This window comes from Bactrocera tryoni, chromosome 4 (assembly GCF_016617805.1).
Source record: "Bactrocera tryoni isolate S06 chromosome 4, CSIRO_BtryS06_freeze2, whole genome shotgun sequence".
NCBI classification, from domain to species: domain Eukaryota; kingdom Metazoa; phylum Arthropoda; class Insecta; order Diptera; family Tephritidae; genus Bactrocera; species Bactrocera tryoni.
The window spans coordinates 19124271-19145346 of NC_052502.1; the positions used below are offsets into that span (position 1 = coordinate 19124271).

General features: G+C 33.6%; 2 protein-coding genes across 14 annotated transcripts; both read right to left on the reverse strand.

Moving 5' to 3' along the window:
- LOC120775518 (zinc finger protein DPF3) lies at positions 1-2526 on the reverse strand. Its single transcript, XM_040105731.1, has 2 exons — positions 1829-2526; positions 1-1725 (listed from the first exon to the last, which is right to left on the reverse strand). The coding sequence occupies exons 1-2, from the start codon at positions 2149-2151 to the stop codon at positions 936-938; spliced, it is 1113 nt and encodes a 370-aa protein (XP_039961665.1). The 5' UTR covers positions 2152-2526; the 3' UTR covers positions 1-935.
- Positions 2527-4057: 1531 nt separating this feature from the next.
- On the reverse strand, positions 4058-20500 carry LOC120773571 (AP-1 complex subunit gamma-1). 13 transcript variants are annotated; one of them, XM_040102550.1, is made up of 17 exons: positions 19100-19318; positions 16751-17090; positions 15775-15836; positions 15054-15195; positions 14744-14932; positions 14163-14401; positions 13864-13940; positions 11894-11911; positions 9940-10196; positions 9486-9870; positions 8482-8692; positions 8269-8407; positions 7900-8179; positions 7362-7826; positions 6693-6833; positions 5451-5558; positions 4058-5322 (listed from the first exon to the last, which is right to left on the reverse strand). In XM_040102550.1, exons 2-17 carry the CDS (start codon positions 16765-16767, stop codon positions 5221-5223), a joined length of 2832 nt encoding a protein of 943 aa, XP_039958484.1. In that variant the 5' UTR covers positions 16768-17090; positions 19100-19318; the 3' UTR covers positions 4058-5220. The 13 variants fall into 13 exon arrangements, with proteins under 13 accessions (XP_039958484.1, XP_039958486.1, XP_039958480.1 ...); XM_040102552.1 differs by having other exon boundaries at positions 16751-16998; positions 19046-19318; XM_040102546.1 differs by having other exon boundaries at positions 19046-19318.
- Between the last annotated feature and the right edge of the window lie 576 nt (positions 20501-21076).

Consider the following 21076-nt stretch of genomic DNA (forward strand, 5'->3'; position numbering starts at 1 on the left):
ACCTAGCGCGCTTATGTAAATATATTCAGAAAATTGTAGATATTTTACATATACATACATACATATCTACAAGTGTAGTTTATACAATAGAAACCGTTTTAATGTATATTTTTTGAACAATTCCTTGCCATTTAAATACAACGTATGCACTTACTTTGCACATAGATAATATATTTAAATCAAAATATATTTTCTTTTGCTAACTATTTTGTAGTTGTTGAATATTTAAGTAACAAAAATAAAATTTTCTATTGGAATATGCTATTGGATTGCGTACAACAACAAAAATATGCATGTAGCGCTCTACTATTCAGTTTATTGCTGCAAATGTGTAAATATGTATAATAACAAGCTTATATGTTTGTGATAAAAATAACAACAAATCTATCATTGCATAGCCACCTTTAGGGGAAATTGAATTCCATCTTCTATTTTAATCGATTTGCAAATTTCAAGTGATTATATTAAACAATGACAAAGGAAAACAAAAAATAATAACCGTTACCTTTTTAAATCATGGTTACTTGTGCTTTGGTATACATTTTAAATGCATGCGTCTGATATCATACATATAAATAATAAATTTTAATAAAAATTTTAGAGGGTTGAAAAAAAAAAAACAAATTTGTAAATAAATTAACGAAATTTCCGTACTGTAGAGTTCTTCTTGCGCAGAACTTAATAATTTCGTTTTCAAACGAAAATGTGCGCATTTTGTAGATAATAGAAAAAATGCGGTTTATAGTGTAAACTTATGTGAATAAATAACACGCTAACAGACAACAAGATACGAAACGGTACGTCGCATTGTGTGGTCTTACGAAGTGGTATGTGTACAACAACTAAATATCCAACAAACAATTCGCTTCGGATTTAACCTTTTCATCCGTTACAACACCACACATATTCGCGCAGTTCACATTCTTGTCAAATTGTTACAGAAACTTGCGATAATTTCTTAAATCACCTTGTTCATCGTTCACATTCACACCCGTTAAATCACCCATTACACCAACTAGCGCTGCAGCACTCTCGAAGGACGGTGGTTCACTATTCAAACCCGGGCTGGGTGGATCACAGATATTTGAAGTGTTGGCTTTTGTGCGGCGTCGGCCTCGTGTGCCGCCAGTGCCACGCGGTTTTCGACCACTGCTAGTTGTCGAGGTCGATGTAGCTGTAATATCACCGGTTAAGCTACTGCTGTTACAATCGTTTATATCGAATGTGGAGAGTGAGGCATCAGATAAAGCTGCAGTAGCAGCGGCGGCAGCAGCTGACGTGCGCCCACGTTGACCGCGACGACGGCCAGCACCACCACCGCCCTCAGCGGTAGCTGTGGAGGCACGTTTAGATGGACGGCGTTTTCGTCGCTTTTTGCTGCCATAACGGGGATCATAATCAAATTCGTCATCGGCAGGCGATTTGGGCTCTTCTATTGCGTCTAACTCATTCATTTCAATGTCATCATAAAACCATTCTTTCGACATGTCCTCCTTAATAGCTTGTGTCTGTTGTTGTTGTTGCATAACAAGTTGCTGACTATCTTTACTATCGGATGTATCGCCACCAGCGGCGCCCAATGATAACGATTCATCAAGCAGTGTGCCATTTATATCAGAATCGAGCGTCGACGCAATACTGGAACTGACTAATGGCGATGCTGTGCCAGTAACTGAAAGTGCTTCATGCTCCTTGCGCAAGGCTTGAAATGGCCGATCGGGAAACCTATAACGTTATCGATATACATATATTATTGAAAATATGTGAAGATATTATGATAACTGTGAAACACAGAGCTCATGCTCTGCTTCTGCAAGTTATCACTTACCTATACATTTTATTTAGATACTGTCGCCGGCTTTTACGCCAACGTGTTGACGGATATGTATATATTTGCCCTTGACGAAAGCCCGGCATTCGTTGCCCTTTGTCCATAAATAGATGTGAATGACTTTGGGCAACGCGAGTTTGTGGATCGAAAAATGGTAAGCGGAGGCGCCGTTCTAAGCACAAACGCGTGTTAAAATTAGCACTGAACTCAATTGTTTCACGATACGAGACATCTTTGAAGAAATTTTCGATTTTATTCAAATTGGGTGCCGAACCAATTTGTATATCCACGGCTGAAGTCATGTTTATTCTGCTTGGCATGCACCACCCCCAAGCCTCCGAGTACAACAGTGATTTTAGTAATTTAAATAGCTAAAACGATTGCTTTTCCAAAAAGCCATGCAAGATATTGCAGCAGCAACTGTTGCTGTATATGAGTTGGCTGTTGCTGTGTCGTCAGAATAAAAATTATGTTCTTATCTCTATTTATGAACTTCCGCTTTGGTTTTCAAATTCTCATTAAGCCAGATAGTATATTTAGGATATAAATGCTAATATATTTTTAGTGCGCCTAGCACATTTATATCCATCTTATTAAGAATATATTTACTAAATTTAGATTTGTGTAGATATTATCGAACTGATATTGCGAAAAATTTAATTTTTATAATTCTTTCTATTATTCTTGCTTTCACCTCTTCTCATTACTAATCCTGATATTCCTTTTTCGTCAACTTTCGCCATTTCCGTTTTGATATGACATTTCCATACGGCAAGTGATGTGTTGGCCGAAGTATCGATAAATAACGATAAAATGCATTTTGATATAAATTTTATTCATAATTGAACGTAATCATAATGTGAGGACGTGATTTGAAGCTGTCTAAAAAACTGGCTGAGGTTCGTAATGGAAACGTTGTATTCATAAAATGTGTCCCGTTATGGGAGATGTCTGGCTACGAGGGCTGTCGGTAATGGAGAAATGGTTTTCAAGAGAAATGGAGCCCCGGAATACTGGCAGATTACTGTTGTAGACTTAAAAAACATCTCCCAGGAGCCAAATATTCATAGTTTTCTACATTAAGCAATAGTTTCTTTAAATGTGGTTGTACTTTTTAAGAATATGTATGTTTATAACTTTTATTTTTCATTTCCACGTCAGCCGGATCCACGGAACCGGAACCGACACTGAATTTTATTCGATTAAAGGCTATCAACTCGGTAGCATTTTACTTTTTTATTGTTGTTTTAGCGGTTACCTAGTTCCCGTTAAGGTGATAGGGTTGAAATAAGTTGCCATCGAGATCATCCAACGGTAGGCCCAGGAAACGTGCTGTTTCGACGGGGGCGGACCATAGGCAGAGTGGTGTTAGATGTGTAGGTTTACCTAGGTATGCAAAGAGGTGGTTAGAGTCATGCGAGGACTTGTTGCATGCTGGACATATGTTTGTTATCCTAGGGTCGATTCTGAATAAGTAGGATATTAACCTGTTACAGTATCCAGAACAAAGTAGCGCAAGGTTCACTCTCGATTCTCGCGGCAACTTGAGCTCTTCGTCTGCAATGGGTGTTGGTTTGACTGCAAGTACAATTTCCACGACAGCCGGTTCTAGGTTACCGGAATTGACCTGGATTATAACCGACCAAGGGCTGTTTTTTCGGAGATCTAACCTCGTTTGGTTCGGAAGTTTTAGATTATACTTTTTTCGAAGTTGTTGTCGAGTGTAAGAAATAACACAAGTCTTGCAGTTTTTTATTAAAACAAAACATTTTTATTTTACCTTACATTTGAAATCATAAAACGTTCCGTTTCCTCGTCATAATAATAATATTAATGTCTGTATAATATTTTTTGATGCATATATTAATATTTATGTTGTATTTATTTTATATAACTATATCTGCAAGTAACTAATTTTATATATATATATATATATATATTTATATATATATTTGCTTTAATATATATAATTATATATATTAACTATATTTCATCATTTTATACTTTTATTTATGCAATTCACTTCATACTTATTTGCATGCTCCTTACTTACAGCCCGTACACTGCTCTTAAATATAAAGCAATATTATTAATATTTATAAATTTTAAGTACTTCAGCGCTTTTTAATTGTTTACGCTTATGCTAATTGAGGAAAAACGTAATAAAATTAAATAAAAAGAAAAATAAGCAAAAGCAAATTAGCAAAATCAAGCAATCAGTGGAAATAGTTGCTAAAATAATTTATTTAAATATATAAATTGGTTATCAATAAAGCCGCCGGTTTTCGATACATAAGATAGAATAAAAAATAAAGTAGCTCGGCTTTTACGGACCTTAAATACAGTTGTTAGTAGTTTATATTCAATTATAAAACTTTCCAAGCAAAGGCTTGTTGCAAAAGGTTCAATAAAATATTAATAATAAAAACATTTCCAGTTAAAGTTCGTTTTCTTTTCGTTTTTTGCTTAAAATACCAAAGTAGCGCAAACATATCTATACAATTTAGGCGAATAACAATAAATTTTCATCAACAAAAACTTTGCGAATTCTAACAGAATAGGACGAAGCACACCGACATCAGCAATATAAGCATTATTTTCATTCTTTTTCACAATAAAACACACAGCAATGTGGTCAATTAAATTACGTAACGAAAGGGAAGTTGGTAGGATGCGCTTAGCGTGCAAAATTGGACATTTTACGATTTTCTAACTAGCATCTCTTGTGTACGAGTATACATGCGTTGCGTTTTAGTTCGTCTTTCGTCTGCTATGAGCATCTCTAAATGTACATAGTTGTATGTTTACACTTAAAATAATTTATAATTTTTTGTTTCTTCTTGTTTATTTATTTTCTATTACGTTTTTTGTTATTGTGTGTGTGTGTGTTTTTATTATCAGTTTGATTCTTCATACGCTAAATACATAATACAATTATATGGTGCCATGTATATTTTACAAAATTTCCCACGAGCGAATGAATGAGTAAATGGACATGGATTTGATTGCTAACTTGCATTGTATTGACGTGTGTGTGTGTAAGCAATCAGCACGTATTTGTGTGTGTGTGTATTTGTGGTGAGATTTAGAGCGTTCGCTAATACATATTTATATCAGTTAGACTGTGTTTGACTGATTGCTACGTTAAATGTATATTACAAAATATATGTATATATATTTATAAAGAATGTATAGTTTGTTTGTGTGGTTTTGTAGAACACATGTATACTTGTATGAAGGGATAAGTAGGTTAAAAGGAGGGAACAGAGGGAGGGTGTTTTTTGTTTTTAATTCTCAGTTTCGATATTGTTTTTTTTGTTTCTTTCTTAAACGCTCTATTAACATTTGATGTGCTTATACTGCAAATTTAATTATACATATTTTGATTCCTATTCGGGTGCAGTGTCAGGAAAACCGGTAACTTCTGTTTGCTCCACAACGGGTTGTCCATCGACAACATATGATATGCGTAACCTCATGCGGAGGGTAGCCTGCAAAGTGCACAGAGAATTTAAGCAAGAATAAATATAAAAAAATTATAAATTTCAAAAAAAAAAAATTAAACATTTTAAAAACAAAAAAAAAAAATAAAAATTTTAGTTCTATTTTTGCTACTCACATTGGACGTACTAACAACACGCATTTCTTGCGTTATAACACCAGCCGGCGGCAGTACCGAGCCAGAGGGCGATAGCATTTGTAGTGTGAATACTCTAGGAACTGCAGCCTATAATGGTGGAAAATTAATTGAAATGGTGAAAACAAATGTTTTTAATATTTTTTTCTTATGTTTGTAAAATAAAAAATTAAATAAATTTTTGAGGTTAGTTTAAGATTATTTTTGCAATTAATGTTAAAAACATCATTAACTAAATTTTGAGTTCATGTGAACATTAATATACATACATAAGTGTTAGCACTTCGTCTGATGATTTTCACCATGAGGGGAAAAATTAAATGACAAGTTTGCTTGAATTTTGTGCTTTTTTATGTATCGAATATTTGAAAATGTTGTACTTTTGGTGATACTCGTATTACAGAGGAAGCCTGTCAATGATGGACTCGTACTAAAGACATGAATCTTTTGCAAAAACGACGTCATCCAACCGTAGGTCCAGGAAACGTGCTGTTTTGACAGGGTCGGACCAAAGGGAGAAGAGAGTCAGATGAGCAGACTTAGTAGGGCCAATGTCATGCGGGGACTCATTGCACACTGAACATATGTATATTTGATATGTCAGGTTCTACACCGGATAAGTGGGAGTTTAACCTGCTACTGCATCCAGAACAAAAGTGCGCAAGGGTCACTCTCGATTCTTGTGGCAACTCGGGTTTTTCGTCTGCAATGGGTGGTGGTTTGACTCTAAGAACGCCATTCACTGAGAGGGAGTTGGTGAAGGTGTTAATGGCTAAACTGTGAATAGCGATCAGTGCTTGTCGGAAGTTAGTTGCGTCCGAAGTCTGGTCGATGTTCCTAGAAGGCGGTTCTTGCTTAGAGACAAGTTCATTATGCTCCTTAACTGGGGGCATAGGGTCTCACTGTGCAGGTGTACGATGGCTGACATCAACAGGAATCCTGTCGTGGTCCGGAGTACAGTGTTCTGACAAGTTTGGAGTTTCCTCGTCTGCGTTTTACTGCATCCAGGCGACCATATTAGTGCGGTGTAGTTAAGGGCACTGAAGGCTATCATAGCCAATGAATGAAAAATTGGAATAAGCTTGGTTTTTTAAGTTTGTGTTGCCTCAAAATGAGCTTATTTTGAAGGCGATAATAAGGATTTGTATTGAAAACGTGAAAAAGTATTTTTTTTTCAGTCCGGGTTAAATTTGATCAGATGAATTTTTCTTCATATTGACTAACCTGAAAGACATATTGTTCCAGTGTATTAGATGAATTATTTGTTGTTGTCATAAATATTTGTAAGCAGTCGTTTCTTCTAACTGGCACCAGTTGCACCAGCAAATCGTTCTTATCCAATACAGTTAAAGTGGGTCCCTGAGGCTGAAGGAAAGAAAAACATAACAATTTAGTATTTTGAAATAAAAATATATATAAATTTTACTGTAAGTCTGTTCTGTATTCCAATTTGATTTGATAAATAGGCAAATTCGAATTTCGAAATGGGAATCTTAGTATTTTTGATTCCCATTTCGAATCAATATTGACCCCGATAAATTGAAAAAAATTATATTTATTATATTTAAATATTATTCCGTTCTATTTTGTATTATAATTTGGTTTGATCAATATGAAAATTGTTTTTTAATTTTTTTCGAAATACTTTCGTACAATAGATTTTGACTCTAACAAATTGAAAAAAAATTGCCACAAATTAGAATTCAGAACATGTTTGCTTATATTATTTGTGTTTAATCAATATTTCAGATCTGTTCTATAATCCAATTTGTTTTGATAAATATGAAATTTCAGTTTTTTTTCAAAAAAAGTACTTTCGAAATAACAAACAAAAAAAAAAAAATGGATTGAATCGAAATACATAACATTTCTGCTTCTATTATATATATTTACCACAGCAATATTGTTTGGTGGCGCTGCATTCACAACTGGCGACGCTAAGTCCGAAAGCAATGCATTGCCGGGCACTGTGTTAGGTTGCGATAAAATACTGTTGGAACCTAAAAGGCCGCCGGCACCCATACCCACGCCGACGCCGCTAATGGCGCCACCGCCAATGCCATTGCCGCTCAGCGACATTATACTCGACAAGTCATTGCCATTTGTCGCCGCTGTTGCTGGTATTGTTGCCGCCAAACCGCCACCCAAATCCAGACCAAGTACATTATTCATATTTGTCGGTTGATTGCTGGTCGTACTAGCTGAAATGTCCAAGTCGAGCAAATCGAGTATGGCTTGATTATTCGACGTTTCATTAGCATTCTTTGAATTCTTCTTTTGCACGGCAACTGAGTTGGATAAATCTGTGGCGGTGGGTGTGCTCAAATCGGTGCCACCAAGTAAGTCCAGCAATATGTTCTAAGGTAGTTGAGATGAAGCAAAAAATTAAAACAATTTTTTGAGTAATTTTAAGCAGCTGAAGTTGACTCACCGTATTATCACCCAGTGTATTCATATTGCTCTCCTTCGCTAACTGTTCATCGCCTATACCTATGCCATTCTCAATCAAGTCCGGGCTGTTGTCGTCATACGAGCCACTGCTCTCGCCATTTTGCGACGAAATGCGACTGATCTGCATCGGCGGCATTTTCTCCAGCAGTGGTGGACGCAAATTTTTATATGTGCCAAATAGTTGTGTGAATTCGACGCCACGCTGTTGCAAATCCACATTTAGATGACTGCCGAATGAAGTAATCAATGCCTGAATTTCTCTAAAGCGGCGAAATTAACGCATTAATTGCTAATGACTGCAACGCATAGGAGGAAAAACATAAAAGAAAAATATGCTAACGGTACTTACTCTACGCAGTTCTGTAGACGCGTGCTTAGTTTAGCGAGTGAGACTAAGGCGTATTGCTTGCTGGTTATTGATACTTGAGCAGAGGTTAAGAACTTGTGGAACATGGCGATCAAATCGCTCTCCGATGGACGTTCGAATTCTATGGAATGAGAATGGAAGAATTACATATACTTATATACATATGTATATACGCAAATGTCTATTACTACACACCATCTTCGTTGGGGCCATACATAAAGAGGTCGCCATACTCGCCAATAGCCCAGACGGCGACTTGCAGCAGCGGCTGTTTATCCTCGCAGTGATTAGCGACTTGCAGTGATTCCCAGAAACGATTCGTTATGTAGGTCTGCTCAGCCACAGGGCTGCTAGAGACCAGCTGAATTGTGGATGAGACCACATCGTCACGCACATAGTTGCCAGCCTAAAGTTATACGTATGAATATATTATTATAAGAGAAAACGTCGGAGATTGAAAATGTATAAAAGTGTATATAATCCACGTGGTGAATTGAGTCGATTTAACCATGTCTATTATCACTCAGTTTTTGAGATATCGAATTGAAATTTTGCACACGTGCTTTTCTCTCTAAAAACCTGCTCATTTGCCGAAGCTGCCGATATCGGATCACTATAACATATAGCTGTCATACAAAATGAACAATCAAAATCTAGTTCTTGTATGAAAAACTTTTTTAATTGACAAGATATGTTCACTAAATTTGCAGGGATTGTTGACCAAGACAATCCGGTATAATCTTCGAACAAATATTTCCGATCGGATCACTATGGCATAAGCCTGCCATACATACTCAATGATCACAATCAAGTTCTTGTATGAAAAACTTTTTAATTTAACAATATATTTTCACGAAATTTGTATGGATTATTGACCAAAGCAATCCGGTCCAATGTCCGGTTAAATATTTCAAATCGGGCCACTATAGCATATAGCTGCCATACAAATTGAACAATCAAAATCTAGTTCTTGTATGAAAAACTTTTTTATTTAACAATATATTTTCACGAAATTTGTATGGCTTATTGACCAAGGCAATCCGGTATAATCTCCGAACAAATATTTCAGATCGGACCACTATAAAATATAGCTATCATACAAACAGAACGATCGTAATTATTTGTGACGGGTATTATAGCTTCGATGCAACCGAAGTTAATGTTTTTTCTTGCTTTCAGTTTTTTCTGCCACCACTTACCGCAATTAACACGCTCAACTGTGTGTCCAGGTGCCATCTCGCATTGGGCGAATAACGTTCGGCGGCCAAAATCATGCCCGAACTGCATTGCGCTTTAAATTCCGGATCAGCCTTCTCTAGGAACAGCAACAACTCCTTGGTCATTGTACGTATATTTTGTGCATTGATTAACGCAAACGAGAGTTCCATGGCGCGACGCCTAATAGAGACGTCCGGATCTTTCAGGCACTCCAAAATAGTGGTGCGATGACGTTGCACCGCCGACGTGTCGGCATGCACGGTACGCAACAATGTATTCAACGCTACATAACGGATATTTTTGTCGGAGTTAAGTAGAAAACGACCCAATATATTAACAGCCAACACGCGCAGCCCACCTTCCGAACTGTGTAAAGTGATTTAAGAAGCGGCATTTGTGTATTTGTACAAAGTCTAAAACGTAACTTATACGCACCGTATGTCCATGATGGAGAGCACTGTCTCGTAGAGTATAGTGTTGCCGACATTTTTACTGGTCTCCGTGTTGGTGGCCACCTGTGCCAATATATCGTTCATTGCCTCCGATGCGTCCACATCATTGTGGCCCAGTATGCGCAGCAAGCGTAGAATTTTCACTTGCAAAAATGGATCGCTCACGCCGCTGACATCGTGCTCCGGCGAATAGCCGCCCAAAATCAAATTCTTCAGTATGCGCACCAAATTCGGCACAATCTAAGTGAGAAATTGAAATTTCATTAGCAACTCAAAAATAACAGTTATTTTACAACTATTTGTACGGTAAAACAGCGAAGAGTTAGAAAAGAGTGAGTGAGGAGAGTAGTTGAGCAGCGATTAACAAGAAAGAGTTGCTTTTAGGGTGGGAAACGTTAGAAGAAAGCTCGTTGTAGCTTTAAAGTTTGTGAGGTGAATAGTGATAAATGTATGGGTGGGTATGTTTTTATGGTGAAAAAATTAGGTAATTACTTTTGTGTTAGAAACAAAAGTTAAAAAATATAAAATTTTATAATATTATAAAAAAGTAGAGAACTTTTGTTTAAGCTGTGATATAGAAAAAAGCATACAAACAAACACAACTCTCGACTAGTTCAACGAAGTGTGAAGGTGATGTCAGTAAAATTGTTAACACGCTCAAAATTGTATCGAAAAGTACGAAAATTGAACCGGTGCAAATCGTAACAGAACTTTTAGTAAAAATATGAGCCTTAAATGATATATTACTGAGCGATTAAAATGCGCTTAAGCTAAATTGAACTAGCGTGTCTAAACAAAAAAAAAATTGGAGTATATTCAACTTTTATAATTTTAATATGATATTGTGATAAAATATTATATTTTTATTTTTTTTTAAGTTTTCAGTATTATTATACACTGAGCAGAGTAGTTTGCCACGAAGTTTGTAACACCCAGCAGTAAACGTCGGAGACCCAGACTTATAACCCTATTTCTGCCGTTCCCACGACAGTCGGGTCTACATACATATTCAATTATGAAAATCAAGTTCTTGTATGAAAAACTTTTATATTTACAAAAATATCTTTACGAAATTTGCTTGGATTATTGACCAAGGCAATCCGGTATAATCTCCAAACAAATATTTTTGATTGGATCACTATAGCATGTAGCTGCCATACAAACTGAACGATCAAAAGCATGTGCTTGTAGGGAAACCTTTTGTATTATGTGAGATATCGACATAAAATTTGGCACAGATTATTGTGCAAGGCAACGGTACAATTTCCGAAGACATTTTTTACATCGGTCCACTATAGCATATACATAGCTGCTATACAAACTGAACGATCAAATTAAGTTCTTTTATTGAATTTTTGGTATTTGTGCAGGGTAACCGCAGCTGTGGTTCGACCAACGTTAAACTTTTTTCTTATTTCTTATAATTTTCTATGTTTGTCCAATTTTACTGTACAATTATAAACATAACCTCAAATATACTTAGCGCCTTTAAGAAACTAATTGGGTTTTCAGTTCCATTTTTATATATAGTATAACGCTTTTTATTGAGTCTAAAATAGCTGTTCTAGGCAATAATAAGTAATTTCAACTTAACTTTACAGCTTGATTCAAAAATTTAATCAATACAAATGCCAATGTGTGCGAAATATATGAAAAATATTGAATCTACACAACTAAATATATAATTTTATTAAAAACCATTAGTTTTTAACGACACCAAAGTAAATATTAGTTAATTACTTGAAACCAACTGTATTAAAAATGTATCAAAAAAGTTCTACCTAAATGTAATTGATTTATAAATTCAAGCTCTGTTACAAAACATATACATTGTAGTGTTTTGTTTACGTGTTTGGGTGTAGTATGTGCGATTAACTGTATTGTTTGTATGTATGCATGTGTGTATATTTGTGTGTTAACTCTTGTCAAAGTCATACCTCTCGATTTCCGCTATCCTGGCAAGCAAATTACAAAAATTTCGGGTTTGGTTTTGTATTGTATGCGGGTTTTCACAAAAAGTTAGCAATAAAATATTACAAAAAACGTTAAATGTTGAAGTTATGTTTTAATGTTTTAATTTTTCGTTCTATTCTTTTTTAAATGAGGTAAATAAAACTTGTTCAAATGATACAATTAGCAAAAATATGTATGTATGTATGCATGTCAATGATTTTAATCAAGATAAAAAGTATTTTTATACACATAGATATGTATGTATGTAACTTAAATGAATTTTGAAGCTTTTGAAAAGCATAAGCATATACCAATTATAGACATAAATAAATGTTAATATTACTTAAAAGCACAGTTTGAATGTTTAAAGTGTTGAAAGCCGCTTTGTATATAGCAAATATTTACAGTTTTCGCAAATAATTTAGCGCAGCACTTGGACTGTTTGTATATACATATGCGCATGTGGGTAATCAAATAAATTTTTAGTAATGAACGCGATTTCAAAGCAAATGGATGTGAGAAAATTTTTAATATTTTTTTGTAAATTCTTTTTTCATTTAAAAAAATATAATGGAAAGCCAATTTATTTTAAGTTGTTGCAGCTATTTTTGAATTAATCTTTTCAGTTTAAGTTGGAGCACTGTGCTTAATTTAAGATTCGTAGTACTTAAATAATTTGTTTATGGGTTTTTTAAGCTTAGAAAATTGTTGGGTATTTTTTTCAGCATATGTGTACATATTGAGCTATCACACACTATACATTTTTGATAATCTTTGTATAAAATATTTGCGATTTGACTCATGAGTGAATTTCGTTTTTTTCGATATTGACTGACAGTTTAATAGTTGTATACTTATTCGGGTTGCTATAATGCATTGAAAATATTTTATTAATTTATTTTGCACTCCGGAAAATCTTAATTAAATAAAATAATAAAAAAAAACTTTAATTGAAATAAAAAAAATTTTGTTTAAATAAATAGAATTAAAAATTGTTTATATGAAACATCGGATTGGAAAAAATGTAATTCCAAATACCGAAATAAAAAATAAAACATTTTTAACACAAATACCAGATTCGAAAAAATATTTTTTTTTCATCCCAAGCTTATAATTAAAAATTAAAAAAAAAGATTTTTTTAAATTTCAATTTGTAAATTAAAATATTTTCAATTGTTAGTCCAAGATGTTAGGGATTAAAAAAAGTTCAGTTTTTTCCAGTTATTTTTTTTTTATTAAAATTTTAATTATACCAGAAGAGTATTCAATTAAAAAAATCTTGAATTAAAAATTAAAATTTTGCATTTTTCATAATGATTTAGTATTTAATCCCGCATATTTTGTTAAAAAAAGTTAAATATTTTTATTAAATTCGAATTTTAATTATACCAAATGAATTTTCAATTACAAAAAAACTCTAATTTAAAATTCAAATTTTTACTCCAAAATCTTTTAATAAAAAAATATTTGCTCATTTTTTAAGCCAAGCTGTTTGGAATGTGAAAATTTTAATTTTTTTTTATTTAAAAATAAAAATGGAATATTTAATTTTTAATTCTAAACATTTGGAAAAATTTAATTTTTTCTTTAATATTAAAAATTTTAAATTTAATTCATTATTTAATAATAATGACCGGATTAAAAAATTTAAAAATTAATTTTTCATCAAACATTTTTCAATTATAAAATTTGCAACCCTGATATGTATCGTTAAGCATATACAACTATGTATGGCTCATTATTACTATTTTTATTATCAATTACTTTTCATTTGACATTCATTAAGATTTTACTGCAATAATTATTTATGCATTTGACTATTATTATTAAATTGATTCGCTATTCCGAAACTAAATACGATTTCATTGACTTTAATAAGAAATTCATTCATGAGTCAACTTTTAAAGAGTCAGTTAAGCACTACAGCCGGTTGCATAGCTAGCGACTTACTCACCTTTTTGAAATGCAATAAAGTATCGGCACTGTTTTCGCACATTTCGGTGATCAGCGTGACGCCAGTAATTAGTATGCCTATAAATTTTACACAGTTATTAAATTTGAAGAGATTTTATATGCACAAAACACAAAAATATTGCGCATTTGAAGTTGGCTTAAAAGGAAGTCGCGTGCTGGCAAGGTTCAAGGTGTAACTAAGCAACAGCCGATTCCCACAAATTAAAATGCACAATATATTATTTTCAGACGTTTACAACTGCTTGTTGCATGCGTGGTTTAAACCGCTTTATAGCCTACCGTGATTTTTCTCGCTTAGCAGCGAACGTGTGGCCGGTAAAAAGATTTCCATCAGTTCTGGTACCCGTCGTATAACACGAAAGGCGCATAAAGTGGCCTTTTTGCGTATGTAGGTGTTGGGCGACTTCATTAGACGTTCAACCTCGCTAGCTAAATCACGCGCCATTTCGGGTGATGCTATAGCGCCCAGCGTGCACAACGCCAAGCCCACCACAAATTGTGTGGAACTATTTAAGTCACTGCAAATAGCCAATGAAAAAATATAAATACATTAAATTCAAATGGAAAGATGATGACTGGCGGCAAGGCCGACAAACGTTGTGGTGTTAAAACCAAATCAAACAAATGAAAAGTATATATGTATGTACATACATATATACACATAGTATAAATAAATAGAAACAAGCCGAAAGCTCAACAAATATACAAGCGACTGCTGCCAACAAGTCAAACTGTTTCTTTTTTGGTTTTTGTTTTTGTTGACGGCAATTACTTCGTTCAACTATTTGGATATTCGCGTGCTTGCAAAAGTTCATTTCCGCCACTTTAAATGGCTTAACGACCTCGAGCGCAGTGCTTACTTTTTGAGGCAATTCGTTATCAGTAAGTGCACATCCTGACGTTCGTCCAGCAAGAGCATGGCACCCAAATAACCGATGCGTTTGTCAGTGAAACGTGTGCTGGCGGTGAGTTTTAGGCATTCCAACTGTCCAAAGTGCGCTGGATAACCCAGCATATGAATGTAGAGCAGCTTAGCAATGTTGCGGCATCTACAAACGAAGAGCCATATAAGTAAATGCAGACAATTCAAAGAAAGAATAAGAAAATTTAATTTCGCACATGTACACATACATACAAATACATTTGTATACGTATTATTGGTTGTCTTACCGCCACACCGAATCCTCCTCCCGGAAAGTGCTGCGGATGTAGGCACATTCTTTGTTAACGACAGCGCGCTCTTCTGCGGCTGTCCTGGCGGCGCGTATTTGCCGTATGAGATCTCGCAGACGTGTGGGTGTTGGCATTCTTACTGCATTCGCCGCAACAGCAAATAAAAGGAAGAAAAATATAACATGAATGATATGTTTGAGAAGTAGAGAAAAATTTACAAATCTCTTAGTTCTTTTACTGTGTCCCACACACTGTCTAGCATTTTTTTGTTGCTACAACTTGCAATAACCTCTCCGTTTCTATGTGTGCGCTCTAGTACTTTGGTCTTTTTGGTGTTGATGCCTGTGTGGGTATGTATGTAGGTTGGCATGGATGCGCTTAAGTACATTTTAGTGGGTGGTAATGATTTATGAAATACGCTTAACGTTCGGCGGCAAGTGTTAATTGAAAACATCGTTGAATTTTCTAAGCTATTCAAGTTGTCATTCAATTAGACTTTAACAATATATACAAAATGCTTATGCCTTTGAACAGTGATGGCGGCAGAAATATAACTATTTTGTACGTAAGTCAATGTGGACATGGGTCAAACGAGCCAACAACCTTCTATTATCTGGTACTACATGGATGCACACATTACACACAGCGTTGCTTTGCATTTGTGTTAGATTTAGCACTATTATTATTTTTTTATTGATATATGTACATATGTACTTACCTCGTTCGACGGCCTCCGTGAATGCTTGGCGTATGGTCGCCATATTAAAGGCTGGATTAAATCTGTAAAAATATGGAGACAAGCGCCACAGAGTGGAAAAAGTTATTAGTCTTACATGCAATGAATATTATTTTTATAACGAAAAATAGTGCATGATTTCCTACTAAATACGTACATTCATAAAATTGATAAATAATAAAATAATAATAAAGTAACAATTATAATAATAAACTTTTGTGTACATATGTATATTTGAAAATATTAGTTCTATAAATACAGTGTACGCAACATATTTCATTAGTATAGTGTAAGTATAACTTTAGATCACTTTAAATAATAACAAACTTCTTTTTAGAAATCAATTGACGTCAGTAAGAGATATGAGCATTATTTTGTTGTTAACGAGATAAAAGTTGCTATAGATACTATATTATGCGAAAAATCTGAAAACGTTTAGTCACAAGTTTATTTTTTAATAAAAAAAAATCAGAAGGCGTTTAGGCAAAATTTATTTTTCTCAATATATATAAAATTCTATTAACACATGTCAATGAGGTAGAAGCTATTTCGAAATAAACTGCATTTTTCGAATAAAACCGTAATGCAAACTGGTAAGTTTTACGTTTAAAATATTAATAACCGTAATTAAAAATAGTATTTTTAGCGAAAATAAATAATTTATATTTATTATGAATAATTTATACTTATTATGAATAATTTTTTAAAGTACATTTAAATATAAGCACGAATGTCAAAACTGTGATTGACAATGTCATTAAAATAACGTAAACATTGCACTTAGATTCGTTAACTGCAAATGCATTTTCTAAACAACACAAAATAACATTTTTTTTATCAATTTCAAACGCAAAATTTAAAGCAGTTGAAAAAGAATCAAAACCATAAATCTAGTATTAGTAGTTAAAAAAGCGGTTTACAAGATTTACATAGCAATGTAATACAAAAGAAAAATTACCCGTGCTCGGAATTCATTTTGAGCTGTGATTCACTGTTTCTGTTGACTTAATTGTTGTTGTTGGTTTTGTTTTCAACCTTTTATTTTTATTTTTATTTTTGTTAATACTGCTCTAGCTGTTGCTATTGCTGCCGTGTTAATTTCTACTTTGATATAGGCACAGACACGCGCTAAAATCTGTCGCGGCTCCACCTTCACTTTTGCACTCAGTCCTATGCTCCACTACTCACCTCTTCTATACTCTGCCGCTACACAGAGAACGTTGATAGTTGAACACAGCAAAACTTTTTATGGCTTTTGTATTACTATTATATGATTATCACTGTTTTTCTTTTTCTTACTGTTGAATAGATTAATGCATGTGTGTTGTTGTTATATTGGGTTGAAAACTGAATATCAGTGACAATGACGAGCAAAACATACTATGGATTGAGTGTCGCAAGATAAATAACATTTCATTTTATCCGCAGAAAAGTAACTGAAGGCTTGTTTGACTGAAAGTTTGAATGACTCAATAAACTAAACTCCGCGAATCAGCTGCAATCGATTTAAACATATATATATCAATATGTACAGAGAAAATACAAAGCAAGGTTTAAGTTATCACGCAAATTAATCCGGGCTTAAATGCTGAGATGTAAATGCCACACAGGTATCGATAAGATAATTGAATTTTGCGGTTAACAAATGTGTTGGCGATAGTTTTTGAACAGGATAATTATGTTGAGAAGCAGTTATGACATTATTTATTCTTAGATTGAAATTCTTTGGGGAAAATGCAATGCAAAGCAAGAGTTATTTTCGTAACAGGTAGTGAAACATATGTTTTATGCATATTGGTAATGTAACTTGTATAGGTAATGTTATTTTTGCTTTTATTGGTATAAACCTTCTGTATCGTTAACAATTGGTCGTTAATTACAAATGTAGACCTTTGTGCGACACGTATTTGTTCACCTAAACGTGCATACTGCAACGAGTATCCATTCAGAGAATATCGCAGTAAACCCTACAGACTAGTAATATTAATTAATAATGGTAATTTATAGTGTTTCACCGATTCACAACCAGATGGTACCAATAATGCACGCACTTAAGCCAAAGCTAATGAAATATCAAATCCAATTCAATGAATTTCAGTTATCTGTTATAAATTTGGACTATCTTACTTAACAATTTTATTTACAATGCGATTGATCTACATTTTGAACACTTTATCTACATTATAAGCAGGAACAAAGCGGCTAATGCAAATGTCAGATAACTACTGACAATGGCAAATTGCAACACATAATTGCACAGAAACTCGATGCACTCTTTGACAATGTGTGGGGTTGCTGTGTTTGGCCACACAACAAAATAGCGGAAACAGGATTGGTAGCACACATATACATATAACAAAAAAATTAGTAAAGCAGCTGAACTAAGTTGCGTTTTGTTTAGGGGTTTTTACTTATTTTTTGCTTTGTTTGACCTACACAAATTACAACAGACTTGGCCAAAACTGAGCGGAAACGCAACTGCAGCAGGCAAATGACAGTTAATTGCGCTATGGTGAATTGACGTTTAGGGTGTGGTGAATACCAAATTTGGTTAATATTTAATACTTTTTTTAAAGGTTGATGAAAGCATATCAAATGTTTTTAGTATTGATATCAATTTCCTTGAACATTAGAGTATATTTTATCTAATTCCACTGTTCTTTTCATGTACTATATGCGCACACATTTAAAGCACAACTGTCCACCTTATCAGCTGATTATATGAAGATCTAGTTTGATTTATAAAATAATTTCATTAAATTTTTGTTTCCTTTGAAGCTGATAAGGAAAAGGTAGCAAAATTATAACGTAAACTTACTTCAGCGAAATTTCATACACGTCTATTTCTTACAGTAAGTCTTTTATGGCCAAGGTATGTGTACACTGGCTTACATTGTCATGTGAGTTAACAAGATAAATACGATTGTTAGCAAATAATTCAGATGAATATTTGTCCACCGCAGGTGAAGTTATGAATGTAATTATTGCTGCATAACAGCCTAGCAGGTGGCGGCAAAAAATATTGCAATCGTTAAAGAGCAACTACATACATAGAACACCTTTTGTTTATCTGGTTATTGTATTGTTTTGCATTTTTCTATTATTATTTCTTTTGCAATATGCTTACAAGATATTTCAATTATATGCACTTCTCACTAAATACTCGTATTTAACCTTTTTGGTTGTGTTTCTTTTGACGTTTACTTTTCTTCTGATTGCACACGCAATTCACGTTCACTACTCCGTTACCTACTCTTTTAACTTGTTTCGCCTTTTCTACGCTTTTTTTCACAACGCATCAATTTACATTTTCTTCCTTGTGTAGTGTATTCGCCCAATATTTTTTCACTTATTTTCTACTGGAATGTAGCGTTTTTCTTGCACTGCGATGTTCACTTTTCAACTTTTTACGGGTTCTTTAGCAATTTACACACAAACAGGTGTGGGGAAAACTAAAAATTAAACAAATAAATTGGATTTTCACAAAACAAAAGCAATTTTTCGCTAACCGATGACAAACGACCAACACGACTGACAGAACATGTCAAGTGGCAACGAATTGGTCCAAAAAGAGGAGAAACAACGTTGACACTTGTAGTGAAATCGATAAAAATGGGGTATTTCGGAATGGAATTTAGGCGTTAGAGTTGCTACATTAATAAAATTTGCGCACAGTGGTATTATGTTTTAAATAATAAATTCATATTAAAATAAATATAGATAGGTGGGCTATTTCACATTTGATTAAAGTTTGTTTGGAGCCATTTCCTCTAGCTTTTTCCCAAAGAGTTTGATTTAAACAACCAATGCATTTACATATATATATAACCATGCTATTTGTGAAATAAGCTTACTTATTTTAACCGGAGTTTTTGAGATATCGAACTGATTTTTCACAAACATTATAACATAAAAACTGAACGATCAAAGTTAATACATTGTATGGAAGAAAAGTATTTTATATCACAAGATAATTTCACGAAATTTAGCATAGATTATTATATTAAGCAGAAGCAGATCAAAATGAAGTTTTTGTAAGAAAACTGAAGCTGTGAAGGGTATTATAGCTTCCATGCAGCGGAAGTTTTTTGTGTGTTTTTTTTTAATTGTTTCCTTAACTACAGAAAATTATGTAGCTTGAATATAATATAATATTTACCCAGGCTGCATGTTATTTTAAATAAGAAATTGATCGTATCTCCAAAAATATTATTTTGATAACATATACATACATACACTCTTCCATTTACTCAATGTGTCATACACTATATTATTAATAAGGCCATATATGCACTAATATAATATACATACATGTATGTATCTATGTATAAATGCACATATCGAAAAAAAAATTATTACTAAATTTATTTCGTATATACTTCTGTACAGTGACTAGTTGAATCACAAGCTTGCGGTGGGCGTTGCGTATAAATATACTGTAAGTAGTGTAACACGTATGTACATATGTATGTATAAATGTATACTCTTACTAATTTGTTGTTGCAATAAGTATATACGACTTATTTAATACTTAAGCTATTTTTATAAAAAAAAATTATAGGCTGATAACTAATAAGTACCTGCGATTGTTTTCTGGCGGCAAAACACTCCAATCCGGTTCGTAATATGGATACATCGTTGCACAACTGCAGTGAAATATGCAACTTCTTTCATTCACAAAAGCTCTTACGTTATATTCGAGTTGTTTTTAGTATTTTTTTTATAATTTTCTTATATATTTTTTTTATAATTATTTTATTTTATATTTATTTTTTACTTAACACAAACATTTTTCACTTTGTCATTCAACACCATTCACCGAAAAATACAAGAAACCAAGAGTAATTCGATAACACAGAAACCGTTACTGATAAGCAGTTGAAACGATGTCGCGATTCGTCTAGTTGTTATCTTAATGTATGGGAGTTTTAATAAATGTATTATATGTATCTGTGTAGTTGCTACCGTCTGTCTTTACCCCTTTAATAACCACGAACAAGAATTTCTGTAAACCGTCTAAATACTAAGATCTTAATTTTCATATATTTGACTTTCATATCAACATTTGCACAGTAGTTTTTACACGCGACCGACAGAATATGGGTAATTTATTAATATATTCAATATAGAGCAATTTGTCAGCCAGTTATACATATGTATACGAAGATTTCCAAGTACTCTTTGAGTAATACTGCTGTCAATTCCTACCGAAGGCGATAGCGTCTAATTTATACTGAACAACGACATGTATAGCTTTATTCAAATTTAGCTCAGTACACACGAA

What these genes read in the sequence shown, in the direction of transcription:
- LOC120775518 (XM_040105731.1), bottom strand. Translation starts at nt 2,151, where the DNA reads ATGCCAAGCAGAATAAACATGACTTCAGCCGTGGATATACAAATTGGT. An exon ending in TATCTAAATAAAATGTATAG is followed by an intron (nt 1,726 to 1,828) that starts GTAAGTGATAAC and finishes ATAACGTTATAG; the next exon opens with GTTTCCCGATCGGCCATTTC.
- LOC120773571 (XM_040102541.1), bottom strand. Translation starts at nt 20,428, where the DNA reads ATGTATCCATATTACGAACCGGATTGGAGTGTTTTGCCGCCAGAAAAC. An exon ending in GAGGAGGATTCGGTGTGGCG is followed by an intron (nt 14,933 to 15,053) that starts GTAAGACAACCA and finishes CTTCGTTTGTAG; the next exon opens with ATGCCGCAACATTGCTAAGC. An exon ending in GTATGGCCCCAACGAAGATG is followed by an intron (nt 8,408 to 8,481) that starts GTGTGTAGTAAT and finishes CTCATTCCATAG; the next exon opens with AATTCGAACGTCCATCGGAG.